General features: G+C 40.0%; 1 protein-coding gene across 1 annotated transcript; it reads right to left on the reverse strand.

The window, feature by feature from the left end:
* Nucleotides 1-6,386: 6,386 nt before the first annotated feature.
* LOC133621669 (uncharacterized) lies at nt 6,387-25,299 on the reverse strand. Its single transcript, XM_061983921.2, has 4 exons — nt 24,446-25,299; nt 24,266-24,369; nt 20,904-20,949; nt 6,387-10,977 (listed from the first exon to the last, which is right to left on the reverse strand). Exons 1-4 carry the CDS (start codon nt 24,714-24,716, stop codon nt 10,001-10,003), a joined length of 1,398 nt encoding a protein of 465 aa, XP_061839905.1. The 5' UTR covers nt 24,717-25,299; the 3' UTR covers nt 6,387-10,000.
* Nucleotides 25,300-25,799: the final 500 nt, after the last annotated feature.

Genomic DNA, 25,799 nt, shown 5'->3' on the forward strand with positions numbered 1-25,799 from the left:
TATGTATGCATTGTATTTATTTATTCTCACCAACTATGAAATTATATAACAAATATGCATGTTGCTTCTGTCAGCAGCTACAGTATAATTTGTATTTAAAATTGTTATAAGTATACCTCTGCATAAAATGTTATCCTTATTAATATTGAAGACAACAAAAAGAAAGAAATGTAAATCAACTTCCAACAAATAACTTTCTTTACATGGTTTTTAGTCTGTAACAGAAAAGATTTAGAGTGCATCAATTTGCCCGAAATCAGCTTTAACTTCCCGGCAACAGAGGATTATTTTAAAAAAGAAGGTGAAGCTGAATTAAAGATATGGTCAGTGTTCCTACAAAAAATGGGAATCAAAGGAGAACACATCAAAGTTTCTATGTTGCACTATATACTACATATTGATTCTATGTGCAGTTCATACTTTCAACCAAAAGGTAACACTGTTGGCACACATTACATGTGTATCAATAAACAAACGGCGTTCACAAAATGAAATCCTGTCTCAGAGTGCAGTCAGTGCAAACTTCATATCAAAATCCAGCCGTCGACTATTTGTTTGTTATTTCAAAGTGTGTCTTCATATTTCTGGCCTGTATTATGTGTCAAATTAAGTGTTATTCAAATCTTGTATGTTTTATAATGCAGTATTTGTCTAATTTTATATAATTATGTTGTGGCTATCAATGAAGATATTCACCAAGCGGGATTTCCATTTCCAGCTCAGGGTGAACAATGCTAACAATAACGCGGCAGCTAATCTTGGCGCTATCTTCACTGTGACAATCAAATTGACCAACGTTTTGATGTACACCATCTTCAATTCCTGCCTCATCAATAACACATCTCCACATCCAGACTTTGGCACGAGCAATGTCAAAAGATGAGACATGACCTCAAAATCAGGTAAAGTGCTGGCAGGTGACTGCCTGTGATTTTAGCTCAGTAGAAATACACTGGTCTCTCACAAAGGCGTCGTGGGTAAGCGTGGTAAAGTAAAATCGCCCCTTGGGCTTCAGCACCTGTGCAATAAGGCGGCTCTGCGGCCAATGATCGTAGCTGAGACTGTCAAGTCGACCAAGTTTTTGCAGAACAACTTATGCCCGCGGTTTCAGCATATGGAAGACCAGTTCTAACTTAGAGGACGTGCTCAGGATGTGATGAAGCATTTTAACGTAGTGGTCATGTTGTAGTGGCCGGGTGACTGCCATAGCAATGACACTTGGAGGATCTTCCATGCTACCAGTGAGTCCTGTAATCTACAGAAGAACACGCTCAAGGCTTCTATACCGGATTAAAGAGGTGTAAAGGTGACTATATGGGTGTTTTTTCATGTTTAGAGGGCTCTAATTGTGTTATTTTTTCGGTCCCAAACTGGCTTTGTGCTCTAAATATGAAATGTTGAATTTATTAAAAGTATTCCTAATTCGCAGATTTTTTTTTACCACCCTCAGGCCTGAACTCACTGAATTTTACTTTAATGAATGGGAATTGAAAAACAAAAAACGGATGTTTTAATTGAACTTTATTTTGAAATACAAAAGAAAAACAAAACATGCTTCTTTTTCAGTGTAGAAGAGCAATAATTAGTGAGGGTACTGGAAAAAATAAATTCACATCCGAATTGCGATTCTTATTAACTCTGATCCTGTAACAGTTCATCGTTTTCAAGAATCTTTTTTTTATTTTTTTTTAATCAATTTACCAAAATACATATTTAAGGCCTTTCCTGCATTTACTTTTAGTTCATAAGCATCAGTAGCCAAGAGGAGCTTTTGTAACTCTCTAATCATGTTTTACCTAGATGTTATTATTATGTACATACCAAATAATATACTGCGAGATTCGTGTTGAGTCAAAAATGTATTCTGAATCAAAATACTTTTTTTTAGAGTCCATTTGTATTTTTTCTTTTCAATGCAAACGGAGAGGCAGTGTTCTGACTCTGTAAGTGTAAGTTCATTACTCCAAGCAACGTTTTTAAGTTTTACAATATAACTAAAACAATCTTGCTTGGGGACAGCGTGGCATGGTGGGTAAAACAGCCATGCCAGCAACTTGAAGGCTACTAAACACTAATTTGAAGGTTAATAAACACTTTTATTAACATTTCCATCACCGCTGATTGTGTTCAGGGTGACGTGGGGCAGAAATCCTATGCCAGCTCAGTCGTACTGTTCCACGGTTACAGGAAACCATAGCATATACAACAGAAGAATACACACCTGATATCCTCAGATTTAAACTACATTTTGATCAGGTTTAATGTTGAAAAAGCAAACCAAGTAACACACATTAAACATAATTAAGAAATGTATATGTCAATTAAACAACCCAACGATCAAATATTGAACACGTTCATTATGTTATAACTGATTATTTTAGCGTGCTTTTATAATTACAAGGCAACATGTGATCAAAGGTTAATTTTTTAAAGTTAAAAACATATTATATATAGTGCGTTTTTTAAATGTTTTATTAGATTACACATTTACAATCACATGTAATTAGACTTGTATGTTAAATGGTTTGTTTAATGACAATTCAGTCAGTACCCCTGTTTGTACAACAGAGGACGACATTGTATAACTAAGCGATTGAGTAGTATTTGTGGTTATGTCCGATATTTTAAAACCATTTAAACCAGAAATGGGCAAATTAAGGCCAGAGGGCCGCACCCGTTAAGCTTTTCAATCTGGCCGACCAGACAAATAATTTTGGTGGATCTTTAAGATGGAAACTGTAGCTGCCATAATGATGTGCATTGATGTTTTCAAATTACCGTAAGTCTTAAAGTTAAAGTACCAATGATTGTCACAGACACACCAGGTGTGACAAAATTATTCTCTGCATTTGACCCATCACCCTTGATCACCCCATGGGAGGTGAAGGGAGCAGTGAGCAGCAGTGAGCAGCAGTGAGCAGTAGTGAGCGGCAGTTAGCAGCGGTGCCCGCGCCCGGGAATAATTGTTGGTGATTTAACCCCCAATTCCAACCCTTGATGCTGATTGCCAAGCAGGGAGGTAATAGGTCCCATTTTTATAGTATTTGGTATGACTCGTATGTTAAATGGTTCAGGTCAGGTCTTATTCCTGCTACTGGTAAAATGTAACCCAGTACAACCTGCCGCATGGGTAGATGGGACCCGTCAGCCCAGTAAGGCGACCCATCTAGGAGAAGGTAAACTCCGATCCAAACACGCCCCTGCCTTGTGGCATACCTTTCTAGGGGAAGGCTTCGGGAGTAAACCCTGAGGAAAAATCCGGAGACGGAGTACCTAAGGTGGTCCACTGCTGGCTACAGCGGTGCAGTGGCAACTCCTGCGACACTGTTGGTGCCAAATTGTACCAGCTCTTGCTGCTCCTTTGGATCCATCATCAGTGTGAAGAGGGGGGTCCTGCTGCTTAGGCAACAGCTTGACCTCCATACTACTCTGCCCTGGCTTGCGCCCTGGAGAGGTCACTTCAGCCTCGTGTCATAGTGTGGAAACAACAACGGGAAGCCACAGCAGGCGTTGTTGCTGAGTTTAAACTTGACCTCTGGACTGGCGCAGTTTCCATAGTCGTTACGACTGACGGAGGCCTGAATGAATGGTATGACTCGGCCGGTTTGAACTCACAACCTACCGATCTCAGGGCGGACACTCTAACCACTAGGCAACTGAGTAGGTCAAACTATACAAAGTATTTCAACAGTTGGAATCTGCGCTTTTGCATGATATACTAGTTACTATAGTAATCTAAGTCACAGCAGCTCAGACGAGGCACCAAGCAGTGTGGGTGGGGAGCGTTTCCACAGAGTGTTTCCAGAGCGGCCAGCCTGAAATGCAGGCGTCAGGGACAGACGCGGAAGGAGATTCTTACAACAAAGTTCTGCAAGAAAAGTGATATTATATCAGATTGTAGGTGGGGTTTTTTACCCTTTGCATTCACATTTTGCCATGTTTGTTGCATTTTTGTTATGTTTCGCTTGATTGTAAATAATGTCGATCGAGAAGGGATGTGAGAAGTAAAAGAGGATCGACGTTCATATATTGTCAATATTCAGTGTTTTATCGTTCATAGTTAATATCCTAAATCCAGCATTCTTTATGTTCATGTACTTTCTGGGTGTCTCATTCAGTAGAACATTTAAAATTCCATTCCTATTTTAAGGCGGTCTGTAATAACGTTTTTAGCATTCAATCAGACATCATTGTGAGTTTTTGTGTTCCTAAAAATAGGACCCAAACACACATATTGTACAGCAGATTTTCATATCTTAAATGTGATATATATACACACACAGATAGATAGATATACCGGCCCCGACACATTTTTTTCTATAAATGTGGCCCACCGAGTCAAAATAATTGCCCAGGCCTGATTTAAACTAACGTGAACGTTGGTGTGTAGATAAATATGACAACATACATTTTTATGACCAATCAAAACGTATGTAAGACATATTCAAACCATCCATTACAAACTAATCTGAAAAGCTAACAAAGAGAAACAAAACAGTTTGGATTTGGTAATTTTTCCATAGGCAACAAGAAGCTTCAACTGTACCTTAAATTATTTAATTTGGACCTAATTATATACTTACTTGTTGTAATTTCATACTGAATACATTTGAGCAACTATTTCAATGTCTGAGAGACTTTTTTTGAAGGTGCAGTGTTCTCACCAGGGAGTATTCCAGGTAGGAAAACAAACTGATTGTGAACCTGAAGTCTAAAATGATTTACCCTAAGATGGGAAACTCTTTTGAGTGTTCTATAGATTCTAGAACAGCTTCACAAAGTTAGTTGAATCAATATTGGCTATGTGGACTGGGTTAAGACCACAATAAAAAATACATACATGATCAATAGAGTGCTGACTCTATGATTCATCATAGCAACTGAGGACAGAAAATGTTGTCTTTCTTTATCCAAATGCAACTGAAAGTGTTAATGGGCACTAATGTTGACAATGAAAACTTTCAATTGGAAATACAAATAGTAACGTAAATGATGTATCAAATATCTGAAATCAAGGTTAAAAAAATGCTTTTTTGGCAAACAAGATGATGCCTTTAGTATCTATTTGCACCACAAGATCACAATCAATTATATTTTCCCTTGCCATTCCATTCTACTTAAATATACTATTAACCTCTACCTATATTTAAAACCTACCCTACATATATTGCTTTTAAATCGCAGTGGGCCTGGTCCTGGGAGTTCTGTTGCTGGCCCGGCATGCCTGCGGGGGTCCGGTGGTCGCTTGTTTCCTTTCTGGATGGCTGGGGCCCTTCTTTAGCTCCCACGCATACTTTGAGAAAAATTGACATACATATACGCTCATATATAAAGAAGACAACAAGTAGAAGGTCAAAAAAGTGTGTAAAAGAAGGTAAAAAGAAGGTAATAAATAAATTAGTTAAAAAGTAGGTACAATAAGGTTAAAGAAAAAAAAAGTATGCACTGTGAAAGAAGGAAAAGGGTAAATAATAGGTAAATTATTTAAATCATTTTGAAAAGAAGATAAATATAGGTTAAAAAAGGTCAGAAGTAGATACATGAAGGTTAAATAAGAGGAAAACAAAGGAAACAGAAGGTAAAAAGTATGTAACAGTAGAGGTACAGTAAAGGTAGGTAACATTAGTAGGTAAGGAGGACAGTAAAAGTAAAAGAAGGTAAAATTAGTTGAAAAATAAAAGTAGGTAAAAAGTAAGTAGATGACATTAAAAAGTTTGTTAAAACAAGGCTAACAAAGGAAAAGAAGGTAAAAGTATATAAAAAAAAGAAGGTAATGAGTATGTAAAAAACATGTAAAAAACATTGCTAGCAGGATAAGTGGACTCTGGTACTCTCCAAAAACCAGCTCAAATAAAAACATTTCCTATGCTTATATATATATATATATATATATATATATATGTAAATCCAACATAGAAATGACACAATGATAATTTCTAAACAATGAATAAAGCTTAAAGAACATAATGAAGTAAAAATAGAAAGAACAAATTCCAAGCCATGGTACAATACAGTACATACATTAAATACTGTACAGGCGTGGCGAAGTTGGTAGAGTGGCCGTGCCAGCAATCGGAGGGTTGCTGGTTACTGGGGTTCAATCCCCACCTTCTACCATCCTAGTCACGTCCGTTGTGTCCTTGGGCAAGACACTTCACCCCTTGCTCCTGATGGCTGCTGGTTAGCGCCTTGCATGGCAGCTCCCGCCATCAGTGTGTGAATGTGTGTGTGAATGGGTGAATGTGGAAATACTGTCAAAGCGCTTTGAGTACCTTGTAGGTAGAAAAGCGCTATACAAGTGTAACCCATTTATCATTTATAACATACATACGAACATGCGTATGCACATATTACATATATACAAGTGAAACTCAAAAATATCAAAATATCGGGCAAAGGTTTGTTTATTCCAGCAATCATATCGACAAGGTGAAACTAATGGCATCTGCTCATATGCAACTCAAAATATTGCAATCTTTCTTTTAATACAATGTTTATGATTATGGCTTACAGCTTAATACAACTTCGAATTGAAATTCTCCAAAAACTGTGGGTTTTCAAAAACTGTAAACTGTGATTATCAACATTCCAACAAATACAAGCTTGACATATCTCACTTTGCATGTATTGAGTTTATATCAGTTTTACATTTGAAGTATATTGCTGATATGAATGAACAATGTGCTTGTTCTATCTTTGGCCAAAGTAAAACTAAGAAAACAATCTTACATTGTCGTAGATGTATTTTTAAGTTATTATGCCATGATTTAGCCCGTCTGGCCCAGGTGGGAATAGATTTACCTCCATGCGGACCCCCTGAGCTGAAATGAGTTTGACACCCCTGGTTTAGACACTATTCCACAGAATGATACATGGGCAAACGGATTACAGTAGTTTGCTACACACAGTTTTAGACCTTACAATAACTGAGACAGAACACAAAAACTTGGGACAATATTTTGGCAATAAACAAGTTGCGTAAAAGAGGTACACTGTATATAAAAATGGCAGAATTTGTGTATTACTTGAATAAATATTTTTAGCAAGGGCATGCAGATACAACTCTTTAATTTCTTATATGATACCAATATTGGAGCCTTGAGGATAGACCGATACTGCTATTGATCCGATATGATATATACAGTGTTCTGAAAAATACTTTTAAAAAGTAATTAATTATAGTTACCCGTTATTTTACCAAAAAGTAATTGTATTAGTCTTTAACGAAAGGGAAAGTAATTAATATGTTACTTTAAAAAAACAACAACTTCACAATCTCGCGTATGTAGTTGAGGGACGTTTCATATGAGAGCAGTGTGTGTGTTCTTTTAAAAGGCGGGGCCTGTTGCCTAGTGACATGCAATGTCAAAAAGGGCTTTAACAGAGCTATGTTTGTTAGCTTTAGCAGTTAGCAGCGGCAATTTGTCGGCTCTGACGCCAGCTCTTTGAATCTTTTCACCGGATTGTGTTAACTCTGGCTAATAAAGAGATTGTATGTGCTTTGATGGCGGTCATATCTTCTTGTCAACAAACGGTGTATTGTTTGGATGGCAAGTTTGTCACATAAATCTTTGATTTGGTGATCATTATTCCCATTGTGTGGTCGAGTGCGTATGTTGTTGTCTGCTGTGTCACAGTGTGATATTGCCTCTTCCTATTTGATATCAAGTTCATTTTGGTGCAGTGCTGCTTGTTGCTTTCACGAGTAAAACGGTATTTCCTGCATTAAACTTGCTGTACTTATAAAGCTGTCCTGTTGACAATATCAATCAATCAATCAATGTTTATTTATATAGCCCTAAATCACAAGTGTCTCAAAGGGCTGCACAAGCCACAACGACATCCTCGGTACAGAGCCCACATAAGGGCAAGGAAAAACTCACCCCAGTGGGACGTCGATGTGAATGACTATGAGAAACCTTGGAGAGGACCGCAAACCACATCAAAAGTAGCGTGCCAGGTTACATCAAGCTATCTTAAACGGCGTTGTAACGGGCTTAAAAGTAAATAATTACCGTATTTTCCACACTATAAGGCGCACCTAAAAACCACAAATTTTCTCAAAATTTGACAGTGCGCCTTATAACCCGGTGCACTTTATATATGGATTAATATTAAGATTCATTTTCATAAAGTTTCGGTCTCGCAACTACGGTAAACAGCCGCCATATTTTTTCCCCGTAGAAGAGGAAGTGCTTCTTCTTCTACGCAAGCAACCGCCAAGGTAAGCACCCGCCCCCATAGAACAGGAAGCGCTTCTTCTTCTACTGTAAGCAACCACCCGCCCGCGTAGAAGAAGAAGAAGCGCGCGGATATTACGTTTCATTTCCTTTCCTTTGTGTGTTTACATCTGTAAAGACCACAAAATGGCTCCTACTAAGCGACAGGGATCCGGTTCATGAAAAGACGCAATCTCTCCATCCGCACACGGATTACTATTTCACAGCAACTGCCTAAAGACTTTCAAGAAAAATTGGCTACTTTCCGTGCATATTGTAAAAACAAGATAGCTGAAAAAAAAGATCCGGCCAGAGAACATTATCAACATGGACGAGGTTCCACTGACTTTTGATATTCCTGTGAACCGCACTGTGGATACAACGGGAGCACGTACGGTGAATATTCGCACCACAGGGAATGAGAAGTCATCCTTCACTGTGGTTCTAGCTTGCCATGCTAATGGCCAGAAACTTCCACCCATGGTGATATTCAAAAGGAAGACCTTGCCAAAAGAGACCTTTCCAGCCGGCGTCATCATAAAAGCTAACTCGAAGGGATGGATGAAGAAAAGATGAGCGAGTGGTTAAGGTAAGTTTACGCGAAGAGGCCGGGTGGCTTTTTTCACGCAGCTCCGTCCATGTTGATATACGACTCTGTGCGCGCCCACATCACGCTGGTTTTTAATATATTATTAAAGTTTGACTGACCTATCTGACTGTTTTTTTGACATTCCTTTAGCGCAGTTAGATGCGGCTTATAACACGGGGCGTCTTATAGGTGGACAAAGTTTTGAAATATGCCGTTCATTGAAGGCGCGGCTTATAACCCAGGGCGCCTTATGGTGCGGAAAATACGGTAAATGACTTGTTACTCGTAAAAGCAATGGCATTAAACTTGCTGTACTTATAAAGTACAGCAAGTACTGGTTCGTAATACCAGCGTTGCTGGTATTACGAACACTGGATATATAGTCTCAAATCATAGTACATACTTTTATTTTATGGTGTGGAATGTTAGAAAAGATTTAATCAAGTGAAATTAGTCAGACAACAATGTAAGGTATGAAAAACACTAACATATTTATTATTAATTGTGTGGAATAGACTGTGCTGTCTTTAAAATTCAAGTGGAGGGGTTATTATTTTTGGCGACAAAGAGTGGCCACAATAATTTAATGAAGTTAAGGTCATAACACAGTAATTTGAATGATGCGGACACGTTTGTTACTGAATACTTTCCCATACGCTTCTGCCAGGGAGACTTTGCATGTGTAACTAATATGCAACTATAATTATTTGATATTTTTCATATTGACACGTGCGGTTTTAGACTCCTATAGCTTGCCATGTTTACCTTTTGTTAATGATGAGACTAAAATACAAGAAAAGACCAACCGCGTGTGCTTATCGGAGGACATTCAGATGTTAACTGGCTATTCAGCTTTGCACAGGTAAACACGCTGCAGGACTGCTTGTATCGGATATTTTACATGGAAGACGATATCATCCGACACTTGTTTTTTTGCTGATATCGGACCAATATCAATATCGGATCTCTAGACCCCAAATTAATGGTAAATGACACAGTTAACAACAACCCAATTGTGCCTGTTGCTTACAGTAAGACATTATATTTTAAAATGCTTGCAATCACTTCCAGGAGACGAATACAAGAAGCTGCCTTCAAAAGTATCACGTGAACTGCACAACATGACAAAAAACACTCAATCTCAGGGACATTTACACACAAAAAAACTGTGGTTTCCTGACCGCCGTGTCTGTCACTCGTCCATGTGTATTCTCTGATGGCGTTTCAGGTTGCACTTCTGTGTGAAGCGTTTACCGCAGGCTAGGCAGCAGTATGGTCTCTCTCCCGTGTGGACTCTGCGGTGGGCTTTGAGGTTGCTAAGTTTGGTGAAGCTGCGGCCGCACAGAGAGCAGCAGAAAGGCCGCTCGCCCGTGTGAATCTGCAGGTGGGCCTTCAGGTTGCTGAGATGGGGGAAACATTTGTCACAATGGCCGCAGCGCAAGGGGTGTACCGCGTGGCCGTCTGGGTGGGCCAAAGAGCGCGCGTGAGGCTGGGATCTGTTACTGACACACTGGGTGCCAGTTCGACTAACGGCAGAGGTGAATTTATTTGCAGGGTGACTTCGCTGAAGTGTAGCAGGGGGCGTGGCTTTAGACGTGGAAGGAATACGGTTCAGGGGGTCTACGTTTAAGTAAGTGCAAGACAACGCTAACGTGTTGTTCGATAGAGCAGGCTTTTTAATAGGCCGAATAAGTTGCTTCATGGCAGCCCGTGACCTGTCAAACGTGCCAACGTTAGAGTTCTGCTTCAGCTGCTCCTGTGCCGTCGTTTTACGGGGATTTGTGTTTTGCTTCGGTGCTAAATAAGTCTCTCTGTTCCTCTTAATTGCAAAAGAAGACGCAATTTCTGGCTGTGAAGTTTCTTTCTTCACACATGGGATGCCCCCACAATCCACAATTATCTCCTGCTTGACGGACACACCAAGTGAGTCAAGTTTCAAAAGTCTTCCCTTAGGGGAGGAGCTACAAAGCTGACCTCTGTCATGAGTAACAGGACTCATATTGCCTTCTGTGAAATACTCTTCCAGCCCCTGCTCTGCACGATGGACCGAAACTTTGGCTGAATCACACTTCCTGTCAGTTCCAAGGTTCTGATGATGCAGTGTTTGGCCTGTCCTACCAGCATCCATCTCCACTGACAGAAGCACAGCCATGTCGGAGTCCTCCAGGCCTTCAGGAAATGTTAAGAGGTTAGATATCATCTGTATGTACTTCAATCATTGACATTTAAATTGTGAGTACATGGCACTTCTTTATCAAGAGGATGAAACAAGAGTTGCATTAATGGGGAATGGCCCATAAATGCAACACCCACTTGGTGCCATTAGCATTCTTAGGAAAGCTAATTTTACATATTGTGGGCTAAATTAGGCATTTTCAAGCATAAAAACCGTGTGTGACTTAACATAACAAATGTAAGGTACTGCACTGTATGGCACAGCATGTCATTAACATTAAATAAAGTTGTAGCATTTTAAGATGTTTGTGTGTGTATGTGTATATATATATATATATATATATATATCAGTGTTTCCCACAGGACAGGCATCTATTTGTGGTGGCGTGGTCGGGGGTAGGGGGGTGGCGGCGGCAGCGGCGATGACCAAGAAGAACGCGGAGTTGGAATATAATTACAACACTTTATGTACATATTTATATACAGATTTGAACAATTAGTTATTCACTGAAATATATTTATTAATTGTGGTTCTTACAAAAAATATATCTTATAAAATATAAAAGCTAAAATGTCTCTTAAAGCTCTGCCCCTTTAATTAGTGCATACTAAATAATTTAACTTTAGCCTACTACTACAACCATATTATTTACCAGCAACATAAAGTGAAACAGTGGCAGAGGTGTCCTGCTACAGTCAGTCAACCTCCTCTTCCTCCTCCTCCTGCTGCTGCTGAACAGGTCGCACTGGAGCTAGTCTCGCTCGCCAGACCCTCCTCCAGAGAAGAGGGAGACACTGGAGCTTACCGTGCTGGGTGTTATACAGCCATGACTTAAATTGTGGCATTTTTAGCCATTCTGGATCGAACCCAGTCGCTCTATGTTTTGTCGTGGTCCTCTCTATAAGGCACATAAGAATATAAAATAGGACCCTTTTCATGAGAAAAGTGCATTTCGGATCTGACCCTGCTTTATTTTTCAATGTTTGCTGAGTCTCACCTGTTGCCTCCGCCCTAGCTGGCTCTACATGCTGCCTGTCTCCCTCCTCTCCTACAACATCTCCCTGCGTACTTACTATCCCTTCCTCCTCACCCTCTCTTACTGCCTCAGCTGCGGCACTAGTTGAAGCCTGGAAGTATTGGAAGCAAATTCATTTTCATACTGATGGACGTCTGTTCACTTTCCTTATGAGATTTCTAAGTGTCTACACCGTTTTGATAATACCTCCTGTGGTCCGGACTGTAGGCCTACCTCCTCTCCAAGTCCAGCCCTTTTCGGCCGTTGAAAATATTTTTCTATACTCATCTGTGTGAAGGAGTGAACATCCAACAGTAGAATTTATTACTAACGAGCAGAACCGCTCTATGTACAGTGCCGTCTAACCTTAAGCGGCAGCAGCTCAACACATGCAAGGTTCAACGTTAAGGTTTTTTTCTACTTGCCCGACTTCTCAAATCTACTTGCCCCAATATTTTTACTTGTCCTGCCTAGGTTTTTTTCTGGCTGTGTAGTGCTCATGGCTTATATCTTACTAAAATCCTTCCCGTTGACTATTTACAACACTACACAGTAATTATTATTATTATTATTATTATTATCTATAATTACATTTAAATGGCATTGCATACATGTAAAATTAAATGCTATTTCACATTATTTGACCAGTAGCAGTTACACCCATCTGAACAGGTCAGCCACCTGTTTAAAGCCCGATCACAGTTGAAATCTTGAAATGAAGGGCCTTTAATGGCCAAAACATTAACCTGGACAACATTTTAACAGCTGGTTGGCTCAGATTTTATTCTTTTCATTGCATTCACATGCTGCAGTGGACAGTGGACAATTATCTTCAGTATTAATGCAGTATCTGAAGCACCGTCTCCAACGTTAAATATATGACGAGCCGCGAGCGATGCAGCTATAACTTATCTACCTATAACCTATATTACCCTCGTATTTTGATCCGGTCGGTCCGTTTTTCTTTTACTCCGTCGTCGTCGTCGTCGTCGTCGTCTTCTTCTTCTTCTTCTTCTTCTGGCCCACCAGGTGAATTAAGTGCTATTGGCGGAGTTACAATGCATAGTAGGCTACCGCCACCTACTGCACTGGAGTTGTAACGACAAGGTACATTCACAGACAGAGTCCCATTGCTTTTATGAGCGATCGAGCGAGTCAAAAGCCGAAAAATCCATTTGTGGCGGCCCGCCACAAATAAATGAATGTGTGGGAAACACTATATATATATATATATATATATATATATATATATATATATATAGGGACGGCATGGCGAAGTTGGGAGAGTGGCCGTGCCAGCAATCTGAGGGTTACTGGTTCAATCCCCACCTTCTACCATCCTAGTCACGTCCGTTGTGTCCTTGAGCAAGACACTTCACCCTTGCTCCTGATGGGACTGGTTAGCGCCGTGCATGGCAGCTCCTGCCATCAGTGTGTGAATGGGTGAATGTGGAAAACAGTGTCAAAGCGCTTTGAGTTCCTTAAAAAGGTAGAAAAGCGCTATACAGAGTGTATAGGGTGTACATTTGGACAGAGTGTATAGGGTGTACATTTTGCGCAGAGTGTATAGAGTGTACATTGTACAGAGTGTACACTTTTCTCTTCCACACCTTTCTTTGCACTTCTATATTTTGTATATTTTTACATATTTACACATTGTTTTCTTGTATGCACACATCGCGCTGTATGGAATGGCCTCAATCTCGTTACCCTGCGTAATGACAATAAAGCTGATTCTGATTCTGATACAAGTACGACCCATTTACCATTTGTATTAACGATTTGTATTAACGATTTGATTTGTGTGGTTGCCGATTTGTATCAGTAACAGTATTATTTTACGACACGACCTGAAATGATTCAGTGTAATGAAATCGATTCAGTAGGACTGGGCGACATATCGATTTTATCAATATATTCCAGTTTATTGTTGCAGACGATTTAAATAAAAAAAATAAAAAAAGGTTTTTTCTTTCTCCAGCATGTTTTTTTTGCCCCCATGAGCTTCCGTAGCCCTCGCCTGCCCTCTAACTTCCCTAGCGGAGGTCAACAAACCGAGCAAAACTAGGTTAATGCTAATGCTAACGAGCGCAAGACGTCTTTTCCAAAGAAAAGAAAAGTGTTTGAGTTTATTTCGAACATGCATGTGTACAACATGACACTTCACAATTTCCAGTTTCTCTATTCAACATGTTCGAGAAGGAGTAAGAAGAAGCAGAGCTTATTTAATCCTACTCATTTTCCTTTACATAGCAGTTGCTAACACTTTTGTTCACTTCCTGTTCTCAATTTATTCACAATATACTACATAAATAAAAACATTAAACATAAATAATTTATGAAGTAAGTTATATTTCATATGGTGAGATGAATACGATTATCTAAAAAATGAATGGATGGATGCAATAAATTCAGAATGTTTATCATGGTTCTTCTTCTTTGTACTTTGTAAACACTTTAACTTTGAAGAGCTTCTTGAATTGGATCATATTAGTACATTGTTTGAGCCATCCATCCATCCATTTTCTACCGCTTATTCCCTTCGGGGTTGCGGGGGGCGCTGGAGCCTATCTCAGCTACAATCGGGCGGAAGGTGGGGTACATCCTGGACAAGTCGCCACCTCATTGCAGGGCCAACACAGATAGACAGACAACATTCACACTCACATTCACACACTAGGGCAGGGGTCACCAACATTTTTGAAACCAAGAGGTACTTCTTGGGTACTGATTAATGCGAATTTTTAGAACAGGCCAGCGGGCTATTCATCTGGTCCTTATGGGCTACCTGGTGCCCTGCACTAGGGGCCAATTTAGTGTTGCCAATCAACCTATCCCCAAGTGCATGTCTTTGGAAGTGGGAGGAAGCCGGAGTACCTGGAGGGAACCCACGCAGTCACGGGGAGGACATGCACACTCCACACAGAAAGATCCCGAGCGCAGGATCGAACCCAGGACCTTCGTATTGTAAGGCAGACGCACTAACCCCTTCTTCAACCATGCTGCCGACATTGTTTGATTTCTTTGCTAAATCCATTCCATAATTTAATTCCAAATACTAAAGGTCTTAAGTGTTGTACGTGCATACAAATGTTTTAAATTACATTTTTCTGTAAGGTTATATTCCTCCTCTTCTGTTGAGAAGAATTGTTGTTTATTTTTTGGTAGCAGATTGTAGTTTGTTTTGTGCATCATTTTAGCTGTTTGCAAATTCACTATGTTGTGGAATTTCACTATTTTTGATTCAATGAATAAAGGGTTTGAATGTTCTCTATTTCCAACATTATGTTTTATTCTAGCTGATCTTTTTTGTTACACCGTTAATTAATGAAGTGTACTTTTGTAGTTGTTTCCCCATATTTCTGCACAATAGTTAAAGTTAAAGTACCAATGATTGTCACACACACACTAGGTGTGGTGAAATTTGTCCTCTGCATTTGACCCATCCCCTTGATCACCCCCTGGGAAGTGAGGGGAGCAGTGGGCAGCAGCGGCGCCGCGCCCGGGAATCATTTTTGGTGATTTAACCCCCAATTCCAACCCTTGATGCTGAGTGCCAAGCAGGGAGGTAATGTGTCCCATTTTTATAGTCTTTGGTATGACTCGGCCGGGGTTTGAACTCACAACCTACCGATCTCAGGGCGGACACTCTAACCACTAGGCCACTGAGACGGTAATAACTCAGATATAGTAACACTAGTGAGCAGTAGAGAATATAAAGTGATTTTTGGTCCAATACATGTTAAGCTTTATTCATTATTGACATGTTTCTGGCCTCCTTATGTTGTATATTTGTATATGGGATTTCCAGTTAATTTTATCATCAATCATTATACCTAGAAATTTGGTTTCATTTACTCTTTCAATTTCTATTCTGTCTGTTTGTATTTGTGTTTGACTTTGTCTTCTACTGTTACCAAATAGTATTATATTAGTTTTACTGAGGATCGTCTGTTTTTGTCAAGCCATCTTTTGTTAATTTCTTCTGTTATTTGTATTAGCTTCTTTCTGTGTGTTCTCTCCTGAACAAAACACTGTTGTATCGTCCGCAAATAGTCCTAACCATACAAATGTCATTTTTATAAAGATTGAACAATTTTGGTCCTAGTATTGATCCGTGGGGTACAGGACATATTTAGCATTGTAGATGTGTGTTCGCCTAGCTTGACGTAGTGTTTCCTGTTGGTTAAGTAACTTCTAACCCAGTTTAAGACCAACCCTCTGATGCCATACCGTTCAAATGTTTTGATTAAAACATTGTGATTGTGTCAAATGCTTTAGTTACGGTATATCCATAAACACTGCTGCTGCACATTCTTTCCTATCTATTGTAATTACCTCTGTAATTTTGATTAAAGCCATCAAAGTTGAAATATTAGTTCGAGTATTCTATGTTTTTATTTTATGAAACTCTCTGATCTGTTATTGAACAGTTTTTCACTGATTTTAGAACATTGTGGAAGTAAAGAAACCGGTCAATAATTTGCAAAATGGTGTTTGTCTCCAGTCTTATACATTGGTTCAACTTTAGCTGTTTTTATTTTGTTTTGGAATTTGCCTGTTTGAAATGATAGGTTACTAATAATATGCATTAATGGCTCTGAGTCAGAGTCCATGGTTCTCGCCCGGAAAAGGGTGGAATGCCATCTTCGGGTTGGGGAGGAGACCCTGCCCCAAGTGGAGGAGTTGAAGTACCTCGGAGTCTTGTTCACGAGTGAGGGAAGAGTGGATCGTGAGATCGACAGGCGGATCGGTGCGGCATCTTCAGTAATGCGGACGCTGTATCGATCCGTTGTGGTGAAGAAGGAGCTGAGCCGGAAGGCAAAGCTCTCAATTTACCGGTCGATCTACGTTCCCATCCTCACCTATGGTCATGAGCTTTGGGTTATGACCGAAAGGACAAGATCACGGGTACAAGCGGCCGAAATGAGTTTCCTCCGCCGGGTGGCGGGGCTCTCCCTTAGAGATAGGGTGAGAAGCTCTGTCATCCGGGGGGAGCTCAAAGTAAAGCCGCTGCTCCTCCACATCGAGAGGAGCCAGATGAGGTGGTTCGAGCATCTGGTCAGGATGCCACCCGATCGCCTCCCTCGGGAGGTGTTTAGGGCACGTCCGACCGGTAGGAGGCCACGGGGAAGACCCAGGACACGTTGGGAAGACTATGTCTCTCGGCTGGCCTGGGAACGCCTCGGGATCCCCCGGGAGGAGCTGGACAAAGTGGCTGGGGAGAGGGAAGTCTGGGCTTCCCTGTTTAGGCTGCTGCCCCCGCGACCCGACCTCGGATAAGCGGAAGAAGATGGATGGATGGATGACCCTGAGATCTCCTCAATAACCTTTTTTATTGTTTCCATATCAATTTCATTACAATTAATTGAAGTCTTAGATTTGCATTTTTTTCACAATTTTAACTATTTCCTCCTGTATCACTTTCGTGAGGAACATTGAGTTGGGATTTCTCTCTATGGTGTCATTATAGTCCTCGGTTGAAACTGGGTCTGAAATCCTTTCTTCCAATTTTGGTCCAATATTTACAACGTAATTATTGAAGCTTTCAACTACTTCCTTCATGTTGTCATTATTTATGTTTCCGTCTGAGAAGTATTGGGGGTAATCCCTCTTAGTGCCATTTTTAATAATGCTATTGAGAATGCCCCATGTTGCTCTCATATTGTTTTTGTTCCTGTCTAATAATTGACTGTAATATTATTTTCTACATGTTCATAGTATGTTAGTTAGCTTGTTTTTATACGTTGTGTACTTATTTTCTGCCTCTGTAGTTCTTTGTGTTATACATTTTCTATATAATGTGTTTTTCTTGGTACAAGCATTTTTTTAATCATTTTGTCATTCATGGTTGATTGTTCTTTCTCTACTGAGTTATTTCCATGGACAATTTTCTTCATAAAGCATTATGAATGTGTTTAAAACATTTTCATATGCTTCATCAACATAATTTTCATTATACACATTGTCCCAATTTTGCTTTTCAAGCTAATTTTTTTAAAGCAATCCTCCTCTTTGTGCATAGTAGACTTCTGCTTGCTTTGCTTTGCTCGTATTCCCTGCACTGAACTTGCTGGGCTTTTGACGCTGACATGTTTACATACAACCACATCAACAGTAGCGTCCTATGTTACATCAGAACTCTGATCACTATGTGTAAATGTTTCTGCCACAATACGCTGCTTTTTAGCGGGAGTTGCAGTCTTGTTCGCCTTGTAAGGTAGTTGTATTTCCCGCACTCAGCTGTTTTTTGTGCTGCTGCCTTTTTTAAACACTTTGCGCTGTGCAGTCATTTGTTCCACGCGTGTTGCCGCAAAACCAAAGTACTGACAACACTTTTATTTTCTTTGAAACAAACGTCTGTCTCTCTCTTGTTAGCGTTAGCATTAGCCATGTTTTGAATCTCTGCTAAGGAAAATAGGGGGCGGGCGAGATCTACGGAAGCCCTGGCGGCAAAAAGTATGCTGGAGCAAAAGGAGACATTTTTTTTTTTGTTAATTTTTAAATAGTCTACGACGAAAACCTCAAATACATATCGATAAAATCAATATACCGCCGAGACCTAGGTGACACCCTTATTAATTCACATATGTTATTTATCACTCTAGTTGAGTTGAACAAACTCTTTTCAAGCGTCAAACATACGTACATGGAAAATATCTGCAACTTGTTGACGTCAGAGCAGACAGCAGACAATGAGGACACCTTTGATGGTGTTTACTAGTGTAATTATAATGAATTATTACTACCGTATATTAGCTATAATTAAGACAGTAAAGTAATTTGACAATGAGTTCTGAGTATGTTGTTATTGCCATCTACTGTCTACTTTTAAGTCTGTGTGGTATAAAACAAGTAAAATATTAATACATGCATTTGTTTTTCAAATCTTGATTAAATCCTTTGCTTTTTTAATTTAAGGTTGTAAGGAACACTTAAAAGAGGTGTTTTGCAACATTTACACAAGATGCCTAAAGGGCGCAAACTTTCCAATGCATTTTACACAGCATATCACGGCCCTCCTACGACTTCTCGTACATAATGACGTAAGTAGATACGTACATAACACATGTATGTGCATGAGCTTTAGGTACAAAAACCTATTTAGATAGATAGCTGTCATTGAATGTATATTGTATTATAACAATAATATGACTGCAAATAATTTGTCGCTTCTCTTGGACTCTTTTTGTATTTGTGCACACGCTCGCTGCCCGGAAATGTGCTCAAAGTATGCGCTGACCAGCCCTCCTACATTGTCACTGTCCTCTTCAACCTCTCTTTGGCACAGGCACTCATCCCACCCTGCCTTAAATACGCCACAATTATCCCGGTACCCAAGAAAGCTGCAACAACCAACCTCAACGACTATCACCCAGTAGCACTCATCATGAAGTGCTTCGAGAGGCTGGTCCTACACCACATCCAAGCATGCCCCCTCCCATTCTAGACCCACAATAGTTTGCCTACCGGGAAAACAGATCCACGGACGACGCCATAACCAAAGCTCTCCAATCTGCACTGAGCCACCTGGAACACCGGGATGTCAAGATGCTTTTCATCGACTATAGCTCCGCCTTCAATACTAACATATCAGACATCCTGGATACCAAACTGCTAGACTTAGGCCTCCCCACACCAACCTGTTTTTGGATTAAGGACTTCCTGACCAACCGACCCCAGACGGTGAAACTCGGCGCCCATCTCTCCTCCTTCCGCACACTCAGCATCGGCTCTCCACAGGGCTGTGTGCTGAGCCCTTTGCTGTATTCCCTCTACACCCATGACTGTAGTCCAGCCCACCCGGAGAACACCATCATCAAATTACCTGATGACACAACGGGGGTTGGACCCATTACAGGGGGGGGGATGAGTCTGCATACAGAGATGAGGTCCTGAAACTAACAGCATGGTGTTCAGTGAATAACCTGGCACTGAACACTACAAAAACCAAGGAACTCATCGTTGATTTCAGAAAAAAAAACTCTACATTGACGGCGAGGAGGTGGAGAGAGTCAGCTCTTTCAAGTTCCTCGGCACCCTCTATCTACAGACCACTCCTGGACCCCAAATACAACTGCGGTCATCCGGAAGGTCCAGCGCAGACTCCACTTCCTGAGGGTGCTGAGGAAGAACAGACTGGAGAGGCAGCTGATGGTAAACTTCTATCGCTCGGCTGTCGAAAGCCTGCTGATGTACTGCATAACAGCATGGTACGCCAGCTGCACTGAAGCAGACAGGAAGGCGATTCAGAGGGTCATAAACTCTGCACAAAAAATCATCGGCTGCCCCCTCCCCTCCCTGAAGGATTTACACAACTCCCGCTGCCTCAACGGAGCAAAAAACATTACCAAAGACAGCATACCCCCTGGCTTTCACCTGTGCGACCTGCTACCATCAGGCAGGCGCTACAGGTGCATCAGAGCCAGAACAAAAGAGCTGTCACCATCTTGAACTCAAACTTGTAATATGGTTGAAATGTGTTTGTCCTTCATAAACTTTCATTTATGTTCCAACACAAAGCACGTAGTTTACCACCACTTCCGTTGAAAACACTGGGAAACAGTTGGGCGCGATCTTTAGCGGTAATTTTTGTTACATTTCCACATCCCTGTCAATGTCAACAAGAAAATGAGGAAGGCGGGTGGGAGATGCAGGGACACATTTTATTGGTTCAAGAGTTGATGTGGGCCTTTGAAGGCTGTTTAGGGACAATTCGACCGGCGAAAATGATGACAATATGTGCAGGAAGTTGCAGAGACCGTAAAAAGTCGCGAGGCAATTCATAGTTTGTGGGAATTGTGGGAACATCGTGAATTCCAGGAAGAATTCTTAAATACTAAATCTACTCCACTATAAATGATATCAATGTATGAAGATGGACAGAAAAACATGACAACTTACCGATTCCATCTTTCACCACTGGCACCACATCAGTATGTTCTGGTGTCTAAACAGAGAAAATATTGCTACATTTAATTTGATTATCTTCATATTAGGATCAACAAGATTACTTAGCAGACCAAATGTTTCGGGTCTGTGTTGAAAGTCAAAGTTGACCAACTTCTCATTTTATAGCAACAACGTTCTACTACGGTATACAAGTGAGGGGCACAATTTATAATCTCGAGTTAACTTTTACCAACTCAGAAGCAATGCAGCAGCTCACCGGCTCAGAAATGTATGTCAACAGCAGCATACGCTCGTTAGCTGTCTGTGATCACAGCGCCTCTAAAAGTAGTTCCTTAACATTAGCGCTCATAATAGTAATATCGTTAATACTTGGTTATTATTTAGGTGACTAGACCCCCCGCTACCCCGAAAGGGACGAGCGATAAAAAATGGATGGATGGAATGGAATATTGTTGCCATTTTTTTAATGTTTTTAGACGCCTTCCCAAGGGCACAATAGATTACACCCAGAGCTCCATTGTTAGTTGACTTTTGCTCACGTTTATTTACTAGTTAGATTGCATTAAAAAAATTAAAAAGTATATGTGTACTTGTCTTACATTAAGATTTGTGAATGACATGCACACATTTAAAAAAGTGCAGTTTCCTATTAAGCCAGCCCAGCCATTAGCACACTAGCTTGCTTCGACTGTAAATGAGCAGTATCACCGATCTGTGAGTTTATCGAAGTAACGTTATCTATCAGGGTTTTACGATCACTTTAATTTGAAGTGGTAATGATAACCGTTAGCAATTTTTAGAGAAGTTTATAAATAATACTGTTTATTGTTACATCCCTATTTTACCTTTCCTCCCAGACTAAGTTAAAAATGGCCTGGCAAACCAACAAATGCTGTCAACTAGGGATGTCCCGATAAAAAAAATGTTGTCCTCTGATTTCGAGTCCTGATTCAATACTTTGACAATAGATCATGGAACTAAAAATGTTTTATAGCAAGTAACTTAACTGAACTTACCCTAAACACAGTAAGACATTTTTAAAAAGCTGGTCTTATTAAAATGTATAATTTGCTAGTAAATCAGATGATGTATTAAATTTGTGGTATTGGATGCTACTTACAATTGTATTTTACTATTGGCTCCCATTTGTTTCCAGCTGCTTACTCCTTGAGTTTTTACACAAGAAACACCACCAAAAATATTTTGTAATAAGAAAAATATAAATCGAATTACTTTTAGTAGTGTTTATATACTTACACAACACTAGGTATTTGATACTATTTACATCTAGATAAATTACCCAGACTATACATTGCTTAGCTTCTTGTGTTGCCCTTTTTAGCATGCTTAGCATTCTTTTTCTCATGTTCTCCAGTTATAATATTTGAAGGAAACATCCTATTTTTTTTGCCATAGTGGTGAGGATTAGTATCTTAGAAGCGGCTTTTCACTGTAAATAGACAACGCGTTTGTTGCAGCTTGCTCACAAATTGGAGCCGGTGTTGTGGCAAGACATGCACCCCCCTGGAATTCATGCAACTCTTGCATGTGTCTATAACAAGGAATATGGAAATATAATTATGTCTCCCTGAGCGTGCATACCTTTTAAAGGAATCTTTAGTGTGACTGTGAGTACAATCTTTGGTTTATGGAAATGTAATTGTGTCTCCCTGAGCATGCATACCTTTTGAAGGAATCTTTAGTTTGATTGTGAGTACAATCTTTGGCTAAGTTCAAAATGCAGGGTCAAATCCGATCTTTTTAGTGGCCGTTCACGTTCCCAAAAAAATGTGAACGCAATCTGACCCGCATTTGAATATGACGTCGCACACACTGCAGTCCTTACGGAAGTCAAAATGAAGAACTGGAGTCTGGCATCCAATCAATGGGCAGCATAGGAATGCTTTACTCTTATAGGGCTTGAAAGTGTCATGTGGAAATGCATTGCATTGTGGGTCTTTCTGGACTCTGAATTACTTATTTACAAGGCTAAATACAAGACTTTGTGCTTAAGTTTAAGTTTTGTTTGCTTTAACAAGTATAAAACATGGCATGAACGTGCCTCATCTATAAACTGTGACAATCGTGGTCATGATCGCTTCAGTAAAATAAAGGATTTTGTGGTTTTAGTCGAGGGGCAATCCCACAAAAATGTATAAGTATTATTTTTGGAGTAGTAGTGCAGGGATCAACGTTTTTAAAAGTAATATTGGGCCTATTTTTTTCAGGGAAACTTTATGAAATGAGGCTGGGCACCCTCACTCCATCTCCAACACATACAAGATGAAAACCGTATATTATGCGCAATTTGGGCGGCGGATAATGAGCCTAAACCGACTTTGCATTTTGAAATTCTTCAGCGGTATAAAAACTTTCTCCGTTGACAACATATACACAAGTTAGAGGGACAAGCGGTATAAAATGGATGGATGGCTTCGACAACAGCGGCAGCTTACACAAATATCTGTCAATTGGACGTGCTCATGTCAATCAATTCAACCAATTGAACTTATTTTTTTCGAGGTAGCGAGCCTTTGGAGTAAAGTACAGTTAGTCTCGGTGCGGTCCCTTGATGTTTTTATTTTGTACCATAGATTTTAATCCAGGTTGTTGCTCTCTCACACATTACCGCAGGTACAGTAAAACCATGTAAACAAAACCTACATCCAGCAAAAATGGCTACACAATAGCCACAATGCATTGCGAAATCACGTGCCCTTAAGAGCCCTATTCTTTATATTTAGTCAAGTGACTTTTTCTTACCAATTTACTTCTGGTGAACAAAGTGACACTTCACCCTTACCCACAGTGCCGCTCACAATGGTGAATGAATGATAGGTAGTGGTCGGAGGTGTCGTAGGTGCAAACTGGCAGCCACGCTTCCGTCAGTCTACCCCAGGGCAGCTGTGGCTACGAAAGCAGCTTACCACCACCAGGTGTGTATGAATGATGGGTTCTCACTTCTCTGTGAAGCGCTTTGAGTGTCTAGAAAAGCGCTATATAAATCTAATCCATTATTATTATTATCATCATTTTAGCGAATATAACCGTGCCAACAGCCTGAAACAACGCAAGTATAGAGCATTTTTCTTCACGAAAGGCAAACCACCGCCCAGAACGCATTAAACAACACACGCTCACATGACCACCACTTTGCATATTTAATGAGCCGGACTAATGAATTGATTAACGTGGACCCCGACTTTAACAAGTTGAAAAACTTATTTGGGTGTTACCATTTAGTGGTCAATTGTACGGAATATGTACTGTACTGTGCAATCTACTAATAACAGTTTCAATCAATCAATCAAAAACGGGACATCAGGTGATGTCAAATGATGTGACTTATTTACATGAGTGAGAGCTGCAGGAGTCTGGTCCTCTTCTGTTCTTCGACTTCTCAATGATCTGTCATCACTGTATGTCTCTCTCTTCAAACCGCATTCCTTCAACGCATCTGGGGAATAAAAAGGATGTTATTCCACATAGTTTGATATTAGAAAATGGTGGCATGTCGTTAAGCATGTTCTTACCATCTTGCAGGTCTTCTGAAGTGTTGCCAGTGTCACAACTTGCATCAACACTCATCCGTCTTTCTTTCACACCATTGTCACTTAATTTCTTCTCAGCACATTCCAACTTCACCCTCAGGGTCTGCACCTCGCGGTTCTTGCGCTTAATTTCCTCCAAGAAGCCATCCTCGACCAACTGTGTGACCTTAAACATGGCGCTTTTCACCAGGGTCTCCATCACGTCCAACAGCTCTGTCTGGAAGGTGACGACGAGTGTCTCCAGCTCGGACATAATGTAATAATGTTTTTGTTTTTTTATACCAACAAATTTTAAAATGTCGTCGATTTGTGCAGCCGCTACTCGAATATTCGTATTTCTTTGACAAATTCTGCCTCGCTAGCTGAGCATGTTTATGGTTTCTACCGATACTACAGGAACATTTGTGCCATTTATACTGTCTTAGCTCTATCCGCTGCCATATTTTACCCACAAAAAAGAACTAAAAGGACCAGCAAATGCAAAAACACGCTTGTTAAACCCGTTAAAATGTGTTGTCAGCTTCGCGACCGACATTTTGTTTGTCGGCTGTGACGTCACGTACACTCTCGACGGTGGTCGCTTGGAGGACAAACTGTGACACCAAACGCGTTTAATTAAAGTGAAACCCTGACGCTGCACTACCTTGTTTCTTGTTGAGTTGGTTGAGTTTGAGTTTATTTCGAACATGCATGCATACAACATTTTACATCACAATTTCCAGTTTCTCTATTCAACATGTTCGAAACGGAGTAGGAAGAAGCGGAGTTGATTTAATCCTACCCCTTTTCCTTTACATAGCACTTGCTAACACTTTTGTTCACTTCCTGTTCTCAATTTATTCAAAATATACTCCATAAGTAATGATAATAAAATTAAATCAATTATTATTCGTGAAGTAAGTTATATTTCATATGGTGAGATGAGTAAGATTATCTAGAAATGGAATGGATTGATGAAATAAATTCAGAATGTTTATCATGTTTCTTCTTCTTTGTACTTTGTAAACACTTTAAGTTTGAAGAGTTTCTTGAAGTGGATCATATTAGTACATTGTTCAATTTATTTGCTTAATCCAGTCCATAATTTAATGGACTGGATACTGATATACTGAAGGTCTTAAGTGTTGTATGTGTGTACAGATGTTTTAAATTGCATTTTTCTCTAATGTTATATTTCTCCTTTTTTGTTGAGAAGAATTGTTGTATATTATTGGGTAGCAGATTGTAGTGTGGAGGAAATGTTACCTTTATGCTTACACTCACACTAAATTATAGTAAAGTGTTAGCCAACTATTACACTGCACATTTATGAGCAAACAAAATATACAGTAACTTC

The sequence above is a fragment of the Nerophis lumbriciformis genome, linkage group LG25, assembly GCF_033978685.3.
Source record: "Nerophis lumbriciformis linkage group LG25, RoL_Nlum_v2.1, whole genome shotgun sequence".
NCBI lineage: Eukaryota > Metazoa > Chordata > Actinopteri > Syngnathiformes > Syngnathidae > Nerophis > Nerophis lumbriciformis.